Source organism: Pongo pygmaeus, chromosome X, assembly GCF_028885625.2.
Source record: "Pongo pygmaeus isolate AG05252 chromosome X, NHGRI_mPonPyg2-v2.0_pri, whole genome shotgun sequence".
In the NCBI taxonomy this organism is placed as follows: Eukaryota; Metazoa; Chordata; class Mammalia; order Primates; family Hominidae; genus Pongo; species Pongo pygmaeus.
This window is the reverse complement of record NC_072396.2, coordinates 50,059,177-50,076,272: the sequence shown is the minus strand read 5'-3', so window position 1 is coordinate 50,076,272 and position 17,096 is coordinate 50,059,177. Positions and strand designations below refer to the sequence as shown.

At 50.9% G+C, this 17,096-nt stretch overlaps 1 protein-coding gene across 1 annotated transcript; it reads left to right on the top strand.

The window, feature by feature from the left end:
* Positions 1-3,870: 3,870 nt before the first annotated feature.
* SYP (synaptophysin) lies at positions 3,871-16,378 on the top strand. Its single transcript, XM_054470695.2, has 7 exons — positions 3,871-3,979; positions 5,094-5,159; positions 6,293-6,417; positions 9,765-9,960; positions 10,679-10,870; positions 12,386-12,716; positions 14,910-16,378. Exons 1-6 carry the CDS (start codon positions 3,944-3,946, stop codon positions 12,710-12,712), a joined length of 942 nt encoding a protein of 313 aa, XP_054326670.1. The 5' UTR covers positions 3,871-3,943; the 3' UTR covers positions 12,713-12,716; positions 14,910-16,378.
* The last annotated feature ends 718 nt before the right edge of the window (positions 16,379-17,096 follow it).

The following is a 17,096-nucleotide window of genomic DNA, read 5'->3' as shown; positions in this document are numbered from 1 at the left end:
GCCATGGGAGGGATTTGAGTAGGGTAGTGACATAGTTAACATTGCATTTTAAATAGATGTTCTGACGGCTGTGCTGAAAACAGAAGGGAGGGGGAAGAGACTGGAGATGCTAAAATTGGCAGGAATGATGGTCGCCTTAGCCAGGGGAGGTGGCAGAGGAGATGGTGAGAAGTGAGTGGATTCCAGAGATGTGTAGGAGGTAAAATGAACCATTTATTGGGCCCTGTGCTAACTGCATTACAGTGATTATCTCGTTGAATCAGTGCAACAACCTTATAGGTATCATTTTAAACCCTCTTACCTGTCCAGGGTCAAACAGGAAGAAGTATCAGAGGTGGGATTCAAATTCAAGCAGTTTGATGCCAAGATCCATGCTTTTAACCCCTTCTGTGTACTGCTTCCCCAATAAGGCAACAACTGGGAAGTATCCATTACATATATGTGTGAATTTTCATGTTTAAAAAAACAGGTATTGAGCTGGGCATGGTGACTCATGCCTGTAGTCTCAGCACTTTGGGAGGCTGAGGCGGGAGGATCACTTGAGCCCAGGAGTTCAAGACCAGCCTGGGCAACAAAGTGAGACCTTGTCTCTACAAAAGAATTAAAAAATTAGCTGGGCATGGTGTCTCACGCCTGTGGTCCCAGCTACACAGGAGGCTGAGGCAGGAGGATCGCTTGAGCCCAGGAGGTCGAGGCTGCAGTGAGCCATATTCATGCCACTGGACTCCAGCCTGGGCAACACAGGGAAACCCTGTCTCAAAAAAAAGATATTCATTCAGATGGTTCAGAATTCAAAAGGTAGGCCAGATGCAGTGGCTCACACCTGTAATCCCAGCACTTTGGGAGGCCAAGTGGACAGTGGATCACTTAAGGTCAGGAGTTCACAACCAGCCTGGCCAACATGGCAAAACCCCATCTCTACTAAAAACACACACACACACAAAAATTAGCCAGATGTGGTGGTATGTGTTTGTAATCCCAGCTACTCAGGAGGCAGAGGTAGGAGAATCACTTGAACCCAGGAGGCGGAGGTTGCAGTGAACTGAGATTGCACCACTGCACTCCAGCCTGGGCAACAGAGCAAGACTCTGTCTCAAAAACAAAACAAAACAAAACAAAACTACTGAGATGCTGTTTTTCATCTTTCAGGGTGGTGAGTATCAAAAAGTTTGATAATGTTCCATATTGGCAGGTTGGCCAGAAACAAGCATTCTCATAAATCGCTTGTGGAAGTTTCATTGATATAACCTGTGTAGAAGGCAATTGGGCAAAATCTAGAAAAATAAATTAATTTACTGTTTTGTTCAGCTTCATACTTCTAGGAATTTCTTACAGGTAGACTCATACATGTGCTAAAAGGTGTATGTATAAGATGATACACTACCAGGCTGTTTTTTTTTTATTTTATTTGAGATGGAGTCTCAAAAGGTACAAAGGGGTATAAAGTGAAAAGTTTCCCTACCCTCTGGAAGCAAATAGTATTATCAGGTATCTTTTATAGACACACAAGATGGTGTGCTGAAAAAAAAAAACATGGTGTACTGATAAGTTAGCACAGTGGCTAAGAGTAACAGGTGCTGGAGCCAAACTTCCTGGGTTCATATCCTGGTTCTACCAATTTACCAGCTGTGTGAACTTAGGAAAATTCCTCTCTGCCTCTTAGTTTATTCAGCTGTAAAATAAAGATAGTTGTCGTACCTGTCACATAGGGTTACAGTAAGAATTTAAGTGAGTGATACAGGCGAAGTTCTCTAAAGAGTACTTGACAGAAAACAGCCACAATTTAAATGTTAGCTATTCTCTGTCTGATATAACCCTTCTCTTCTCTTTGTACACAATTACCACACAGTTTGACATCTTGCATTTTTTATTTAACTAAATATCTTGGCAATCATTCCATAGTTCCATGTTATTATAACGACAGCGGCATAGTATGAGTTTATTTAAACAGGCTACCAACAATGAGCACTTCGGGAGTGTCCATTCTTTTTTTTTTTTTTCCTCTTTTTTTTTTCTTTTATTATTATTATTATTATTATTATTATTATTATAATACTTTAGGTTTTATGGTACATGTGCGCAATGTGCAGGTAAGTTACATATGTATACATGTGCCATGCTGGTGCGCTGCACCCACCAACTCGTCATCTAGCATTAGGTATATCTCCCAATGCTATCCCTCCCCCCTCCCCCCACCCCATAACAGTCCCCGAAGTGTGATGTTCCCCTTCCTGTGTCCATGTGTTCTCATTGTTCAATTCCCACCTATGAGTTATCCTATTATAAACAGCCCTGGCCTGGCCCGGTGGCTCACACCTATAATCCCAGCACTTTGGGAGGCTGAGGCGGGCGGATCACATGAGGTCAGGAGTTCATGACCACCCTAGCCAATATGGCAAAACCCCATCTCTACTAAAACTACAAAAAAAAAAATTAGATGGGCGTGGTGGCGAATGCCTGTAATCCCAGCTACTCAGGGAGGCTGAGGCAGGGAGAATTGCTTGAACCCGGGAGGCGGAGGTTGCAGTAAGCGGAGATCGTGCCACTGCACTCCAGCCTGGGCAACAGAACGAGAGTCCGTCTCAAAAAAAATAAATAAATAAACAGCCCAGTCACGTATTATCTTATACATATATCTTTTAGCACATGTATGAGTCTATCTGTAAGATGAATTCCTAGAAGTATGAAGCTGAACCAAACAGTAAATGAATTTGTTATTTTTTTTTTAGATTTTGCCCAGTTGCCTTCTACACGTTATACCAATGAAACTTCCACAGGCGATTTATGAGAATGCTTGTTTCTGGCCAACCTACCAATATGGAACGTTATCACACTTTTTGATACCACCCTGAAAGATGAAAAACAGTATCTCAGTAGTTTTTTTGTTTGCTTGTTTGTTTTGTATTTGAGATGGAGTCTTGCTCTGTTGCCCAGGCTGGAGTGCAGTGGTGCAATCTCGCCTCAGTGCAACCTCCGCCTCCTGGGTTCAAGCAATTCTCCTGCCTCAGCCTCCCAAGTGGCTGGGATTACAGGTGCCCGCCACCACAGCCAGCTAATTTTTGTATTTTTAGTAGAGATGGGGTTTCACCATATTGGCCAGGCTAGTCTCAAACTCCTGACTTCAAATGATCCACTGTCCACTTCGGCCTCCCAAAGTGCTGGGATTACAGGCATGAGCCACCGCACCTGGCCGAAGTTGAGCATCTTAAGCCCCAACTGTATTTTGGATTTTGCATCATAGCCATCACTGTTGACCTTGATGGGCCTAGTTTTAGTCGCAGGAAGGAGGGTTATTCCAATTAAGAGAGAGCTAAGGAATAAATAGCAGGTAAAGCGGTAGAGTTAGAGTAGGCATTAATCTGACAAAGAGGAAGAAAGAAATAAGGGAGATGGCTAGATGGGGGCAGGAGAGAGTTTCAGGGTGTGCTTAAAATGCAGACTATGAAAAGGGAACCTGGAAGGCCTTGAACCGTGTTTAAACTGCAGGGACTCTGGTCACTGCCAGCTAGTAACTGGCTGACCTTGTGAGAGTCACTTAAGCTCTCTAGGGAATCATTTTCCTCATCTGTAAAAACGGCCTAATAGTCCCTACGACATAGGACTTCTGTAAGCATTAAATGAGTCAACATGTTTAACAAACTCAGAAAAGGGCCTGGCAAAGTTGTCACACTGTAGGACCGAGCGGGGACGTCTCCTCTCCCGGGCCCTCGAGCTATGTTTTCCCAATGCATATTCCGGCACGGTCTCACGGCTCCAGCCTCCGGGCCGGAATGGCTGCGGGTGAGACTGTGGTACAACCCGCTGTGCGCAGGCGCATGGCGGGCAAGGAGGGGGCGCGAGGGGCGGGGCTGCAGCCGCCTGGGCTGTTCCAACGAGCGCGCGCCGCCCCCGCCGCGCCCCGCGCCGCCCTTGCTAGCCGAGCCTCCCGCCCCCTGCATTGCTGATGCTGCTGCTGGCGGACATGGACGTGGTGAATCAGGTACGCGCTCCAGCACCGTGGACAGAGCCCGCCGTCGCCCGGCTGCCTAGGCCGGGTCGCTCAGGCCAGCCGACTCTGGGAGGTGGTGGCCAGGGTCTGGCAGCGGAGACTCGGTCCCCAGCGCTGGGGCTGGGGGTCTGCGGCAGGTGAAGGGGAGGAAGGGGGAGGTGGAGAAAAGGAGTGCGCTCTTTCCCGCAGCGAGGGCCGTCCTCACTGCCGCAGCGGGGGCCCCCGGAGCCCCGTTCATTACTGGCGACCGCGAGGGGAGGAATAGGGGCCTGGGGGCTGGAGTGAGGGCAAGGGACAAGGGGAGGGGAGAGTGGAAGGAAGATGGGGGGTGCTGCGGATAAGCTAGGAAATAGAGCGACAGAAGGTGTGGGGGCGGGGGTGGGGAGAGGGCTGGCACCCGCCCCTCCCAAACAGAGACTGTAGCCCCATAGGCGACCACCCCTTGCCCCAGAGCACACCTAGGGGACAATCCGGTTTTACTCCTTCCAAAACCCCCAGTCTCCTCACCCCCAACACATAGCGACTGAAGCCATGTCCCAGCCCTCCCCCACCTTAATCAGTCCAGACCCTCTCCGCCATCTCTCTCGTCTTCGCCACCTCAGAAACTCACCCCCAATCAGTCCCAACCCTTCCCCATCCCCATCACCTCAGACCTCTACCACCACCGCCGTCTAACACACCTTTACCCCTGCAGACCCTTCCCCCACCTGAGCCAAACCGACTCCTGCCCCGTTATGACTCACCTTCACCATCACAACCCCCCCACCCGAATGCACCCCACTCCATCCCCATTCTCTACCTGAGCCCCTTCCCCATCCGACTTGCCTTTACGTTTCAAGCCTGCTCCCCCTCCTTAACTAGTCCTGACCTCATCCCCATCTCCCTCACCCCCGACCTCCTCTGCCATCTGACTCACCATCTCTTCAGACCTTCCCACCAGTTCTTGGACCGTGGGGCTCACACCTTCCCCAAGGTGTCACTTTCTCCTCACCCCCCTCCCCGAGGTCACATGCTCCATCCCCAGGGGTCATTGACGGGCAGCCTTGCCGCTCACCTCCCTGTACCTCCAACAACCCCACCCCTTCCCCACTGTTTCTCTCCTCAGCTGGTGGCTGGGGGTCAGTTCCGGGTGGTCAAGGAGCCCCTCGGCTTTGTGAAGGTGCTGCAATGGGTGAGTGTGGTCCGGGCTGTTGGGGCAGAGTGCAGGGAGAGAGGGAGGTCATGGGGTCCAGAAGAGCAGGGGTGGAGTAGGGGCGGGTAGCCAGGGATGAGTGCGGGGGTTGTAGGGGATGGGGGAATTGGGCTCCAGGGTGAGGTTTCAGGGGTCTGAAGCCAGAAAACAGATGAGCTGTGACGTCACATAGGGCTGAGGGTACCCCCGTTGTGAAGTGGGAGACTGTGACGTCCTACCTCCTCTCTTGAAGTGAGGGAGGGGTGGGGGAGGTGGAGCCTGTAGCAGATGCTGGGTGAGAGATGCAAAGTCAGAGAAACCCAGAGACAGTGAAGGTGACAGAGAGAATGAGGGACAGGGAATGATAAAGACAGAGATGGAAATACTGAGAAAAAAAGAAATATGGAGATGAGAAGAGATACAGAGATAAGAGAGAAGAGACAAACAGAAACAAAGAAAAAGGAGACACAGAAAACAGACGCAAAGAGAAACAGACGCAGGGAGAGAGGCAGGAAAACAGAGTGGGGGAGAGAGAGACAGAGAGAGAAAGAGACACTCAGAAAAAAGAGAAACCAACACACAGAGAGAGAGGCAAGAGGGAGACAGAGAGAGAACCATCCGGAGACTGAGTAAGAGACAGGACAGAGAGACAGAGACAAACAGACCAAGAAACAGAAAGACACAGACATACAAACATACACTTACACAGACAGGGAAAAAAGAGACAAAAAGAGACACCGACAGATCAGACAGGCAGAGGCAGAGAGGATCAGAGACACAGAGACAAAGAGACATCTGAGAAAGACAAAGACACATAGAGAAACAGAGATACCAAGAGAAACAGAGACACAGTGAGATACACAGAGAACAACAGAGACAAACAGAGAAGAGGGAGGTCAGCATGGAAAGGCAGAGACAGAGAGAGATACAAAGAGAGAGAGAAACAGGAAGAGACAGCCATACCCTTGTAATCAGCTTGTCCTTGGTCCCGATGAGCCCTGATTAGGGGGTGGGGGTGGGGACTGCTCCATCTGCTGCTGCCTGTGCTGGGCCCCCGATCTGTCCAGAGGAGGGCACCTCCCTCCCACATGCACACAGGTTCACTGTGGCCATCCCCATCCCTGCTGCCCAAGGTCTTCGCCATCTTCGCCTTTGCCACATGCGGCAGCTACAGTGGGGAGCTCCAGCTGAGCGTGGATTGTGCCAACAAGACCGAGAGTGACCTCAGCATCGAGGTCGAGTTCGAGTACCCCTTCAGGTGTGCTCCCACCCTGGGATACCAACAGACCTGGGAGAGGAAGGGGCAGGGTGGAACCGGCCAATACCTCCCCCCACAAGTAGCTCCTGCCCAGTTCCCACCTCGAGGCCACATCCACTGGGATCACTGAGCACCTGCCTTGTACCTGGCACTGCTCTGGACTCTAGGACTATGTGATGGGCAAGGCAGACATAGGCTGTGGCCCTCTGGCTCTGTTCCAGCGAAGGGGTAAGGGACAGGCAATAAACAAGATACAAAAGTAAGACAGGTGTATATACATACCTTAACCCAGTAGGTACTCAATTAATGTTAGCCAATATTATTATTTAATCCCCATTCATTCATTCTATACACATTTTTGAGAACTTATTGTATATCTGGTACTACTCAAAGTGCTGGAAGCATGATAGTAACTAAAACAGACCCAACTCCCGCCAGGCGCAGTGGCTCACGCCTGTAATCCCAGCACTTTGGGAGGCCGAGGTGGGCAGATCACCTGAGGTCAGGAGTTCGAGACCAGCCTGACCAACATGGAGAAACCCCGTCTCTACTAAAAATACAAAATTAACCAGGCGTCATCGTGCATGCCTGTAATCCCAGCTACTTAGGAGGCTGAGGCAGGAGAATCACTTGAACCTGGGAGCCAAAATCGCGCCATTGCACTCCAGCCTGGGCAACAAGAGCGAAACTCCATCTCAAAAAAAAAAAAACCAGACCCAACTCCCTAACTTCATGGAGCCTACATTATAACAAATAAATTAACAAAGAGAATAATAGCAGACTGAGAGAAACTCAAGGAGGGGATCCTCATGTAGGGTTTTATGGTAGAGAATAGAATAATGAGGGGCGCTGCTTAGATATAGGGAAAAATTAAACCCAATTAAACAATTCTGACATTTATTGAGCTCACACTGTGTGCTGGGCACTACACTGGGTGCTAGGTGCACAAGAATGAGCACGGCTGGCATGGGCGCTACCCTCACAACGATGTTTACCTCCTGCAGGGTGGGACGACAGAGACCCACAGACACAATCCCCGCACAGGTTTCTGAGACTCCCCCACTATTTGGCCAAATTACATAACCACTCTGGGTCTCAATTTCCTCATCTGTAAAAAGGAATACTAATAATATCTACCTCACAGGGTCGTGGTTAGCATTCAATGAGTTAATACTCATCAGGTGCTTAGCACAGTGCCTGGCACACAATAAGTGCTCCATCAGTGTTTGTTCAATAAGTAAAATAAATTTAAGGGATTCAGGAAAGAGGACAGGGGTTGAGTTGGAAACTGGGGGTCTTCGAGCACTGATGGTAAATGTAGGCTCAAGAGATCACCCAGTGGGGAGATGGAAGAGTGAAAGTAGAAGAAAACCTAGCACAGGCCCTGAGCAATGATGAAAAAGAGAGGAGATGCCGGGAAAGTGTGGCCTGAGAGGCAGAGGGGCAGCCAGGTATCCATGGGTCCACAAAGGCAAGGGAGAAAAGTTTGGGGAAGGAGGGGAAGCTGGCAGCATGGGACACTGCTTAGAGCCGGCCCTTGGGGGATCCACAAGACCACAACCATCCCCTGTGCCCCCTCCCCACGCCTCCCATGTCTAGAACTTTGGGTCCTAAGGCTCTAGCCCACAAGTGCCCCAGAAAAACAGTCTTGGCCCTGGGTCCTCCTAAGCAAAATCCCTCCCAAACTGCCCTAATACCCAAGGACCTCTCATTCCCTCTTAGGGACCCCCTCTCCTGACCCAGCCCACTAGAAACAGAAACTCAAACCCAGATGCATCTCCTAGCTCCATCATTTAGGAGCTGTACAACCTTGGGCAAGTAACAACCTTGCTAAGCCTCTGTTTATTCATCTGTAAAAAGGGTCTAATAATGCCTTCTTTAGAGAATTGCTGGAGGCTGTCATTAATGAGACAATTATGTAAACTGCTTAGTAGGTGATTAATAAGTGCAAGCCTCTTCCCTCAGGGCCTTTGCTACACAAAGGCATTGGCACCATTTGCTCAGTCTCAGGATCCTGGCCTCCAATCTGAGACTGTGCTCCAGTACTTCTCCCACAGACATTTTCTCTCTACAACCCCCACCTCTCCTCCATCACACCACAGGAAAGGCCTTAGTCCCAGGACACCTCCCCTCTTCTCTCACATACACACACCCTGTTCCAAGATCCCTTTACCCTCCTTTCTTTCTGTCTGTCTTTTCCTGTTGTCTAGTCGCTGGCCTCTCCTCTGCTATGCATACATTTTTTTTCTCGGGGACCTGAACTGGGGTGGGGGAGAAAAGTCAACATGAGATAGGGAGAAAACAAGGTTCAGATCCCAACTCTGACATTCCCTTGCCAGCTGTGTGACTTTAGGCAAGTTAATGCACTTCCCTGAGCCTCTGTTTCCGCCTCTGTACATTTCATTTGCTAAACATTTCTTGAGTGTCTGCTAGGTGCCAGCACTGTTCCAGGGCCTGGAGATAAACGGCGGTGAAAACAGAGGAAAAAGCCCTGCCCTCTTGTAGTTACAGCAAAAACCAAGATAAAAATAAATAAAATACCTGGTACGTCAGATGGGTACCACTACTATCAAGAAAAATGGAGCAAGGAAGCCAGGCTAAGAAGTGCTGGTTGAGAGAATGTTTCAATTTAATTTTAAGTAGGGAGATCAGGGAAGGTCTCAATAAGAAGGTGACAGTTGAGCAAAGCTTCAAGGAGATGAGGGAGGCCGGGCACGGTGGCTCACACCTGTAATCCCAGCACTCTGGGAGGCCAAGGCGGGCGGATCACAAGGTCAAGAGATCAAGACCATCCTGGCCAACATGGTGAAACCCCGTCTCTATTAAAAGTACAAAAATTAGCTGGGCGTAGCGGTGCACGCCTGTAATCCCAGCTACTCGGGAGGCTGAGGCAGGAGAATCGCTTGAACCCAGGAGGCAGAGGTTGCAGTGAGCTGGGATTGTGCCACTGCACTCCAGCCTGGTGACAGAGCAAGACTCCATCTCAAAAAAAAAAAAAAAAAAGGGAGATGAGGGAGTAAGACCCGAAGCTATCTAGGGGAAAAGCATTCCTGGCAAAGGGAACAGCCAGTACAAACAAAGATCCTAGGGAGGGAGGATGCCTGGCAAGTTCTAGAAATAATCAAGAGGCCAGAGTGCTTGGGTTGGAGTGAGGGATGAATAACACCTATCTCACCAGGATGTTTTGAGCAATCAGTGAAATGTGACTGGTACATAGTAGGTGCTCGATGAATGGTTATTTCCTCCTCTTCCTGGGGCCTTGTCAGAATTGGGAGGACCCATGATTGGGCTGGAGGGTTGAGGGGGTTCTTAGGGGCTGGGCCACACCTGCCCACCTCTGTTTGCAGGCTGCACCAAGTGTACTTTGATGCACCCACCTGCCGAGGGGGCACCACCAAGGTCTTCTTAGTTGGGGACTACTCCTCGTCAGCCGAATTCTTTGTCACCGTGGCCGTGTTTGCCTTCCTCTACTCCATGGGGGCTCTGGCCACCTACATCTTCCTGCAGAACAAGTACCGAGAGAATAACAAAGGGCCCATGCTGGTGAGTCCCCACAGCCACTTGCATGTAGGGACCATGGGGACACGGAACCTCAGGGACACAGCCATGCTCACAGACCATACCAAATCCCAGACAGGCCCACATGCAAACAGCCACCATAACAGCCACACATATAGCTGCCGCTGCTATTAATCCACACCAGGCATCAGGGACACAGAGTCATAGAGTCACGGAGACATACAGCCCATGCAGAATCCCAGACAGGCCCACACCTGAGAACCTTCCTGCTCTCACACAACCACACAGCCTAGATCAAAGGAAGAGGCCCACAGAGGTTCACTGTGACAGTCATGCCTGTCATCATGCCACACAGACACACTGATTTCTACACCACTGTACTCATACCCTCAGCCTAGACACAAAATGACAAAAATTCCCACATGCAGACAAAAGTGGAAAGACACATTACTTTCCACAGATTCGGAAATCATCCCACAGAGTTCCCCTCCCCCCAACACCCACAGCCACATATCACAATCACACTCCCACATCCTCTGTGTCATGTACACACACAAGCTCAAGCTGGGAGGGCCACCTTCAGGTGAAAGTGTTGTGGGCTTGAGAGCTGAAAAGGCAGGGGAGAGACAGGTCTCTTCTGGGGGACCCCCCCCAAAGAAAGCCTGTGATCCGAGGAGGCCCCAGGGCCTAGCGTGAAGCAGTCCACTCACAATTCTGTCTTCCTCACCCCTGCCTGCCTTAGGACTTTCTGGCCACGGCTGTGTTCGCCTTCATGTGGCTAGTTAGCTCATCAGCGTGGGCCAAGGGGCTGTCAGATGTGAAGATGGCCACAGACCCAGAGAACATCATCAAGGAGATGCCTGTCTGCCGCCAGACAGGGAACACATGCAAGGAGCTGAGAGACCCTGTGACCTCGGGACTCAACACCTCGGTGGTAAGCCCTGGGTGCTGGCTGGAGGAGGGAGAGTGGAAAACAGTACAGTCTCGCATGGGGAGTGGTGGAGTGGGAGAATAAGAGGAGAGTCAGGGGAGATCCAAGGAGTGTCCCGAAGAACGCGTGCCAACAACAACATTGAAGGATGAGCTAGCAATTGTAACTACTGTGACACCACAGACTGTCCCCAAAGGGGGAACATGACAGGTTTGGGAGACCTGGATACCAGACCCAGCCTAGACATGTAAAATAAGCAACTCAGCACCCTCTTGGGACCTCAGTTTCCTCATGTGCAAAATGAAGGAAAAACTTGAAATGTTTCCCCACTTGGATGCCCCCTACTGGCTGGAGTCAGACTGTCTGCGCTCAAATCCCAGCTCTACCTCTTGCAAGCTCCCTGACCTGAAACTAGTCACAGCCTCTCAGGGTTCAGTTGAGCATGTATAATCGAAGACTAATAATGGGTCCTGCTCCAAAGTTGAGTATTTAGTGAACTAAGAATACGGAGTGCTCAGAAAAGGGCCTGGCACAAGGTAAGTCGTATACAAGGGTTACAGATGCTAAGATTACAACTTTTCTTTCCTGTCACTTGCTGGATGTGAGACTTCAGGTAACTTAGCCTCTAGGGCCTCAGTTTCCTCAACTATAAAATGAAGATAGTATTTCCTGCCCAAAACTGAATTTTAAGTGAACTTATAACATGTAAAGCTCTTAGAAGAGGGCATGGCATATAAGGAAAGGTACAGAAAGTGTTTTATGTCTTAAAATTACTTTATGTGGCCGGGCACGGTGGCTCACGCCAGTAATCCCAGCACTGTGGGAGGCCAAGGCGGGCAGATCACCTGAGGTCGGGAGTTCAAGACCAGCCTGACCAACATAGAGAAACCCCATCTCTACTAAAAATACAAAATTAGCCGGGTGTGGTAGTGCATGCCTGTAATCCCAGCTACTCGGGAGGCTGAGGCAGGAGAATTGCTTGAACCCGGGAGGCGAAGGTTGTGGTGAGCCGAGATCATGCCATTGCACTCCCACCTGGGCAACAAGAGTGAAACTCCATCTCAAAAAAAAAAAAAATATGCAAGTTTCATATATCTTATACACGTGCACTTATACATATATTTTATCTACATTTATGTATTTAGATGCATGTTAGTGGTATAGCTATATTTAATAAGTTTGTATCCTTACATTTTACTATGAATATATTACAAATTTACATTTTATACATGCATAAATGTGTATATAATGTGTATATGTGCAAATATGTAAATAATTGTATATGTAATACTGATAGATCGCAGCATCCCCAGGGCTCCAAATTCTTCTAACACGCCCACCCCGCCAGAGGTGATTTTTCTGCACATCGACGTTCTCGCACTGGGACTCAGAGAGTCTGGGTTTCAGAAACCCCCACCCTGCGGAGCCTACGGATTCATTCCCCGCATGCTCATTCCTGCACGCAGAGCCGCCAAGGCAATGGGCGGGGTACCACAGCCGAGCCTTGTCTCCCTGCAGGTGTTCGGCTTCCTGAACCTGGTGCTCTGGGTCGGCAACCTGTGGTTCGTGTTTAAGGAGACAGGCTGGGCCGCCCCGTTCCTGCGCGCGCCTCCCGGCGCCCCCGAGAAACAACCGGCACCCGGGGACGCCTACGGCGATGCAGGCTACGGGCAGGGCCCCGGCGGGTACGGGCCCCAGGATTCCTACGGGCCTCAGGGCGGCTACCAGCCTGACTATGGTCAACCAGCCGGCGGCGGTGGCAGTGGCTACGGGCCTCAGGGCGACTATGGGCAGCAAGGCTACGGCCAGCAGGGTGCACCCACCTCCTTCTCCAATCAGATGTAGTCTGGTGAGTGACCGGCGAGCGGTGCGGTCAAGGAGGGTACAAGAAAGGAGACGAGCGGGTCAGTGAACCAATAAGAGTCAGGGGTAGAGAGTACGTAAGGCGTTTACTGGGGCAAGTAAGGACTGAAGTTTGAAGGAGCCAATCAAGAGGCAGAACTACCTGCTAAGCGCTGAAAAACTAGCTAATGAATGGAGAAAAGAAGAATGGCGCTTCAAGATGGACAGAATGAAGAGCCAATGGGAGGGAGGTAGAAGGGCAACTCGGCGGAAAGGCGGGGGGAGAGAAGCAGAGCAACCAATAAAGGGAGGGAATATCGGGGGACTTGCGCAGTGGCGAATCAGCGGAGCGCAAGAGCCACAAAGGCGACGAGAAGGTGGGTCTTAGAAGTGACTGATAAGCCAATAGGTGATAAGACCAATAGATGGTGAGAGTAAATGGGCGTGGATCTTGAAGGTCAGACGAGCTCACCAATCCGGGAGGAGGCGATAGATCGGCTGCCTCTCCCCAACGCTGGAGGGAAGGAAAGTAGTGTGGAATTTCAAAGGAGGAAGAGGGATAGGGTGGGGTCCTGGAAAGGCTTGCCGGCCTTCTTGCTGGGCCTTAAAAGAGAAGTGAAGGTTGGCCTCGGTGGCTCATGCCTGTAATCTCAGCACTTTGGGAGACCGAGGCAGGTGGATCGCTTGAGCCCAGGAGTTCGAGACCAGCCTGGGCAACATGATGAAATCCCACCTCTACAAAAAATACAAAAATTAGCTGGGCGTGGTGGCATGCATCTGTGGACCCATCTACTCAGGAGGCTGAAGTGGGAGGATCACTTGAGCCCAGGAGGTTGAGGCTGCCGTGAGCTATGATCCTGCCACTGCACTCCAGCCTGGGCAACAGAGCGAGACCTTGTCTCAAAAAAAAAAAAAAAAAAAAGGAAAGAAAGAAAAGAAAAAAAAGAAAGAAAGGAAAGACAAAAAAAAAAAAGAAAGAAAAGAGGCCAGGTGAGGTGGCTCATGCCTGTAATCCCAGCACTTTGGGAGACCAAGGCGGGCAGATCACCTGAGGTCAGGAGTTCGAGACTAGCCTGGCCAACACGGTGAAACCCCGTCTCTACTAAACATATAAAAATTAGCCGGGCGTGGTGGCGCATGTCTGTAGTTCCAGCTACTCTGGAGGCTGAGGCAGGAGAATCGCTTGAATCTGGGAGGTGGAGGTTCCAGCGAGTTGAGATTGCGCCACTGCACTCCAGCCTGGGCGACAGAGCGAGACTCTGTCTCAAAAAAAAAAAAAAGAAAAAGAAAAGAAAAAGAAAAAGAAAAAGAGAAGTGAGATTTCCCTCAGATAGGAGGGAGGATGTAGGGGAGGAAAGGCAGGAGGAAAAGGCTAGGGGGTGGCATGAAGTGGGGGAAGGCAAGAAGGTGGCAATACTTGGATGGAGGTAGCTTCTGACACTGGGTTAGCCAGGATGGAAAGGGCATCCCACATCTAATTCATCAAAAAATCCTGTGGGTCCTACCTTCAAAAAATATATCCTTCGTCTTCCACTGTCATCTCTCCCGGACCTCTTCTCAGGTCTCCATTTCCATTCTGTTCTACTCACAGCATCTGGAGGGATTCTGTTAAATCCTAAATTAGGCCACAGTCTTCCTGTGTCAGAACTCTGCCCTGTTGCAGGCTGGGCGTGGTAGCTCACGCCTGTAATCCTAGCACTTTGGGAGTGCTAGACTTGAACTCCTGGGCTCAGGTGATCCTCCCACCTCAGCCTCCCAAGTAGCTGAGACTATAAGTGTGAGCAACCATGCCCAGCTCACTTTATTTTTTCCATTTCACTTATTGTCACCCTATGTTATACGAGATAATCCACTCATGCATCATGTTCGCTGTGTGAAGTCTATCTCCCCCTGCTACAATATAAGCTCCACAAAGACAGGGATCTTTGTTTTGCTCAATATAGTTTATCACAAATGGCTAGAACAACCTGTTAAGGGACTATTTTTTTGGTTGGGGAAGGGAGACTGTAATCTCTTTGGTACCTAACCCAGTGGGGGCAAGGTCAGGTATATCTTCTCAGCAGAAGCAGCTGGGATGAAGCTGGCTCCAGGAAAGAAGAAAAGACATAAAGCCAGGACAAAGGCATAACAGCCCAACCCCTATCTGAGGGCGCCACCCATGTTGGACCCCCTCTCCTTTCTGTGTCTTTTGTCTCTACAGGTCAGTGAAGCCCAGGAGGACCCCATGGGGGGGCAAGAGCTCAGGAGGCCTGCCCCCCTTCCCACCCCTATACCCTAGGTCTCCACCCCTCAAGCCAGGAGACCCTAACTGTCTTTGCTGTTTATATATATATATATTATATATAAATATCTATTTATCTGTCTGAGCTCTGCCCTCACTCCACTCCCCTCATGCACTAGGTGCCCAGTCTTGAGTGGGCCCCCTCTCTTACCCCGTCCCTTTCCCTGCATCCCTTGGCCCCTCTCTGTTTACCCTCCCTGTCCCCTGAGGTTAAGGGGATCTGAAAGGAGGACAGGGAGGGAACAGACCTCGGCTGTGTGGGGAGGGTGGGCGTGGCTTCAGACTCTCTCCTCTCTCTCCCTCCCCTCCTCCCAACTCTGGCCTTGGTTCCTCCAGCAATGCCTGCCTGAACAAAGGCCATTAGGGAAATCCAACTCCAGGGTGAGAGAAAGGCAGAGATTGGGGGGGCTTGGGGTAGAGAGGACAGTTTAGGACCCAAGGTGGTCTTGGAGAGGAGCTGTGGAGTGGAGGGGTCAGCAGGTGGGTTGGGTTCCAGACAGAGTGGATCTGGAGTCTGAACGAGAGGAGTGCGCTAGAGCATTCTGGGGTGGGGCTTGGAAGGACGCTGAGGGCAGGGTTCTAGAAGGGGCGAGGCTTTAAGCGAGGCAGAATGGTGGGCTCCAGAGTAGGTGGGTCTTGGATTGGTACCAGAGCCTATGGAAAGGGTGTGGCTTGGAACATTTGGGAGACTGAGCTTGATTCTAAAGGGGACAGACCTTGAGCAAGGCAAGAAGTGGGATTCAGGAATGGGCCAAGCCAGGGTTCCAGACAGGGTGGGGCTTAGAATGGGGCTTCTATGGTGGTTTCAGAAAGGGCAGCCCCTCCCCATGGTGCAGTGAAGAAAATGTTTTACAATGGCTGGGTTTGGGCAGTGGAGAGGGGACTTGGATAGGAGCTTCCAGATGGGTTTTGTTAGGGGTGGAGGAGAATGGCTCTGGCTACGACTTGGGACGGAAGTGGCCTGAGAAGAGCCGAGTGATTTGGCTTGTAGGGTGAGGCGTGGGATCCAGAGAGAAGCACCCCACCACACACACCCTTCCCCACTCCCGTGATGAAACAGCTAGGTTAATAGGACAGAACCAACGGGTCTGTGGGACTGGCCCACCCCTCTTCCCCCTTCCCCTGCCCCCTCCCTCCCTCCACAACTCCACCCCTCCTGGGGTGGTTGGAGGCCTGGTCTGGAGCCCCTATCCTGTACCCTCTGCTGTGTCTGTGATGTCAGTAGTGCCTGTGATCGTGTGTTGCCATTTTGTCTGGCTGTGGCCCCTCCTTCTCCCCTCCAGACCCCTACCCTTTCCCAAACCCTTCAGTATTGTTCGAAGAACCCCCCTCCCCAAGGAAGAACAAATATGATTCTCCTCTCCCAAATAAACTCCTTAACCACCTAGTCTACCTGGCTCTGATTTCTCAGTGTGTCTTTTTCGGGCGCCGGGGAGGGGGTTGGCCGGGGGAGAAAGGAGGGAGAGGTGGTGAGAACAAGCTCTGCCCGGACCCACTGACCGCAGTTCAGCTTGCTGCACCATTTCAGGCCCCTTCAAAAGTGTTAGGCAGAGCGGCATCCTCTGGGAAGCCTCTCCTGCCAATCACTCTGTCACTCTCTGAGTAGCCCTGCTCACCCTCCCACTACTGGCCACCAAATGCCCGGTCTTTCTAGGAGTTGGTTCTAATTCTGGTCCCTTAGCCAAGCCTCTTCCGAGCCCCTGTGGAACTCTCTCCTCAAATCCCCAAGGGGTACGAATAGGAGGAAACCTCACATTGCCTGACCCCATCCCTAATCTTCAGACCCTGCTGTCTCTCCTTTCCCTGCCTCCGCCCAGGCTGGAGAAATGGGAGACCGGTTAAGCAAGGCGGGGAGGTGGGGCCCCGGGGTGACTCCTTAGTTCATTAGTTATTCTCTTTTACCTCTCCACTCCACGGGAAGTGACAGGGACATGTGTAATGGGGGGCGGGGAGAGGTCCCTGGCGCCCGCGATGAAGGGCCTGGCCGCTGCAGTCTCCGTGCATAATTAGAGACCATGGCCGGGTTCTGACTGAGTTCTGACTGAGGCCATGGGACCCCCTCGTCCCAGCCCGGAGGCACAGCCAAGCCTGAGAGCGTGAAGGAGA

Excerpts from the sequence above, each read along its gene's own strand:
- SYP (XM_054470695.2), top strand. The coding sequence starts at position 3,944 with ATGCTGCTGCTGGCGGACATGGACGTGGTGAATCAG. Across the intron at positions 3,980-5,093 it reads ACATGGACGTGGTGAATCAG|CTGGTGGCTGGGGGTCAGTT; the intron begins GTACGCGCTCCA and ends TTCTCTCCTCAG. Across the intron at positions 6,418-9,764 it reads GAGTTCGAGTACCCCTTCAG|GCTGCACCAAGTGTACTTTG; the intron begins GTGTGCTCCCAC and ends CTCTGTTTGCAG.